This window comes from Malania oleifera, chromosome 8 (assembly GCF_029873635.1).
Source record: "Malania oleifera isolate guangnan ecotype guangnan chromosome 8, ASM2987363v1, whole genome shotgun sequence".
NCBI lineage: Eukaryota > Viridiplantae > Streptophyta > Magnoliopsida > Santalales > Ximeniaceae > Malania > Malania oleifera.
The window spans coordinates 85,901,061-85,904,832 of NC_080424.1; the positions used below are offsets into that span (position 1 = coordinate 85,901,061).

A 3,772-nucleotide genomic window follows, 5' to 3' on the forward strand; every position below is an offset into this window, starting at 1 on the left:
CATGTGACATTAGTTGAAGCACTCTTACTCAACTAGTCAGTCTAAGATTATCTTGATTTACCACAAGAACACATTCATAATAGTAGAATAAAAAGTAAGCGGAAGTAGTAAGCAATTAATGAAAGCAGTAACAAATAAGCCGTAAACATTGGAACAACATAATTCATTTAACAATACCCACATAAGCAATGTGTGTTTAGCAAGAGAAGCTAATAGGCTAAACACATTTAATAAATGCTAGTGAGTTTTACAAGATTAATGAACACTCACCCTCCCTTCAAGTGTTTTACATGCTATTTTATCATTCATACTAGGAACATATAATTGTCCGAGGAGTTATGTTTCCACTTACATTAAAACATAAAAACACTTAAAGCATAAAATCTATACCTATATTTACATGAGTGAAGGTAACTCACCCCTACACACAACGCAATCCGTCACAATAAGCATAATGCATCAAACAAGTTTAACTCATGGCACTAGGTTAGCCTAAATTAGATTCAGCACTATTTAACCTATGTTTGATGCTGTGCGGAATCCATATATTTGATCAGGAGTAACGGATTCACTTGGTATATTTAAGATTTATGGTCATGAACTAACAATGAAATAGTAAACTAGGTAATAATTTTTTTTATTATATTAATAAATTTATTAAAAATATTAAATCTTTTAAATCAATAGTCCGTGGTCATTCAAAAATGACCACAATCCATATATAGCATGAAAACCATTCAGTCTGGTGCATCTCATACATGCATGCATAGTACAAAAACTTTTTAATGAGACTCGTGCATTTAAATCCCCATAAATCTAACACGCGGACAGCTCCGTGGCTCCCCTCGCCTCAAATCTTTATCTGTCAAAATTTAATTCTTACCCGTACTAGCCATAAAAGGAAATTAACAGTCTGAGAATACAACACCAAATTAAAGTACCCCCTTTCCCAAACGCACAACAAAGCAAAAACAAAAAATGCCCAACAACTTGGTGATAATGATACGAAGGATGAAATAAAAAACTATTATATTATAATATTACATTCTATATAATATAATATAATACTCAACCACTTTCTTATATATACAATATAGTCTTCCTGCAGGATCGATTGTGTGCCCCCGCGATAACACTATCATATTCCGCTTCTTCCCATTTCTGCTGATCGATCATCTTTACCCCCTAAATATTTCTTTCTTCCCTTTCTGCACATTCTGATAAAACTCCCACTCTCTACACCCTTCTCTTCACTTTCCCCATCCCCTATCTCTATCCTCGCTCTCTCTCTCACTTAGGATTCTCTTTAAAAGAGAGTTTAGAGAGAGAGAGTAGTGCTATATTTTCCATGGACATGGCTGACCAGTTGAAGCCTGCAGCAGGAGATCAGACGGGGATGATGATGATGATGCAGATGGACAGGCTCCCCGACTTCCACGCCGCCTATGACAACGCCGCCTCCCCTCTTTCCCCAGCGCCGCCGTTCCACCGCGGCGGAAGTAGTTACAACCCCAATACAGCCGCCGCCGCCGCCGGCGCACGGCCACAACTCTTTAATAACAGTACTCCAGTTTCGTCCACATTGATGAACCCCTCGTCCTCCGTTTCTCTTTCGGCCCAAGACCCGGCGGTGCTGCCGTTGCTGTTGAACTCCGGCACCTACGAGTTACCGACGTCGCAGAAGCGGAACTCGATGGCGGTGATGAGGGAGATGATATTCAGGATAGCGGTAATGCAGCCGATCCACATAGACCCGGAGTCGGTGAAGCCGCCGAAGAGGCGGAACGTGAAGATATCGAAGGATCCACAGAGCGTGGCGGCCCGTCACCGGAGGGAGAGGATCAGCCAGAGGATGAGGATACTTCAAAGACTGGTTCCCGGCGGAACCAAGATGGACACGGCTTCCATGCTGGACGAAGCCATTCACTACGTGAAGTTTTTGAAGACGCAGGTGCAGTCGCTGGAACTCGCCGCCGCAAAACGCCCAGCGGGATTGGGGGTTCCGGTGGCTATGGGGGGTAACGGCGGGTTCCAGCCGACGATGAGAGGTGATTACCAATTACCAGGGGCAGCTCAGAGTGGTCAGAACTACAGTGTTTAGGTTGATTGATGATTAATCAGTAACTTATTATAAGAGCACTTTTGCGTAGTGATATAATTATTTGTAAAGGAGAGATGGAGGCTTCTAATATCGTTAATTAGTATGAGGGTCACCTTCCATTGTCTCCCTCTTGAGGCTTGAGATCCAGCATCCACACTTTAATAAATAATATATATTACCATAAAAATGGTAAATATATAAATTACATGATATGAGGAACATTGAATTAAGGGAAGATCAATTTTCCTATATTCTTTTCTACCATATTAAACATTTTGCTTTAGTTGAAAAGCTAGGTTCTTCTAATTAATCTCCTCCTTTAATTATCTTTCTTTTTTCTCTCTAATTTCTATTTCGATCCCTCCTCTTTTATTTATTTATTTATTTATAATTTTATCACTATATAGTTACTTCGATAATGTGGTGCATGCGATACCTCTCTAATATATATATATAAGGGTATTCATGGGAGCAGAGCAATATAACCTTGTGTAGTTTAAGTCTAATAAACTTATAATTAATAAAATGAAAGCTAATTATCATGTACCTCAACAACTTGATTTAGAATTTGTCAATGATACACACTTAACCTATAGTGTGTCATACACATCACCTAACTCTTTAACATGCAATGGATTCTTAATTCAATAATTTGCAGTAGGATATGTATTGCATGCTACACATACTTGAGGCGTGTATCATATACTTATTAATTGGAGAGCGAGACATGCATGTGTATACCTTGACCAACATTGTTAAAATGAAAAAAATAAAAATAAAATGTTACATGTGACTAAAAATTATTAGATTTGATTGTATCCTAATCACGTCATATGCGTTTTATACAATCAAGTAAATTATCAGTATATTTAGATTTGATTGCACAAAATTTTGTTTTTAGTTTTTTAATGGTCTATTTAATTAGAGTCTAGCTTCATATCTTAAATACCCCTACCTCCATGCTTCAATCATCATTTGCAAAAGCAACAAGTTCCCCTTTGAGTATAATAATGTTGAGACATTCAGTAAGAAATTATTTGCTTTAACTACATTAGCTTGCAACTTGAGTACGACATAAAATTGTATGCGTTTCCTAGCAAAGTGTCGACCATGTTGTGTCCAAATAGATAACCGTGCATAATTCCAATTGTGTTATATTAGACAAATAGTGGAGAGGGTGTGCATCATTTTAAGAGATCAACTTGACTGCAACTTAAACTTTGCCTAACCATCGACTAACCTTTTATTTTACAGTTCAATTTTTTCATTTTCTACAATAAAACTTTTTGTGTTGTAAGTTATTTTCAAGAGATATTTAAGAGACCTATCATGCCATATGTCTCAATGCTTACTGTCTATCTAAACATGACATGCATGATGAACTAGTCCTTTTCCTACTAGTTACCTATTTCCAAATGAGTCATTAGGATCAGTGAGACACATTTGCCTAGCGCATATCTCACTTCTACGCACGCAACAAGTTAGAGTAGGATAAGTGGAAAAACTAATCTCCCATCAGAGTGAGAAATGCACATAAAGCTTTCTATGGGAGGGTGGGTGTTCATCAATCTTCACTACAAAAACAAAAATATTAGTTTTTAGTGACGAAAGTATTAGTAACGGTTCAAATTTTTCGCTAAAAGTGACATATTAGTGACGATTTTTAAAATT

General features: G+C 37.5%; 1 protein-coding gene across 1 annotated transcript; it reads left to right on the top strand.

Moving 5' to 3' along the window:
• The first annotated feature begins 1,348 nt into the window (after positions 1-1,348).
• Positions 1,349-2,101, top strand: LOC131162789 (transcription factor HEC1-like). The gene has a single exon (XM_058119388.1). It carries the CDS (start codon positions 1,349-1,351, stop codon positions 2,099-2,101), a length of 753 nt encoding a protein of 250 aa, XP_057975371.1.
• Positions 2,102-3,772: the final 1,671 nt, after the last annotated feature.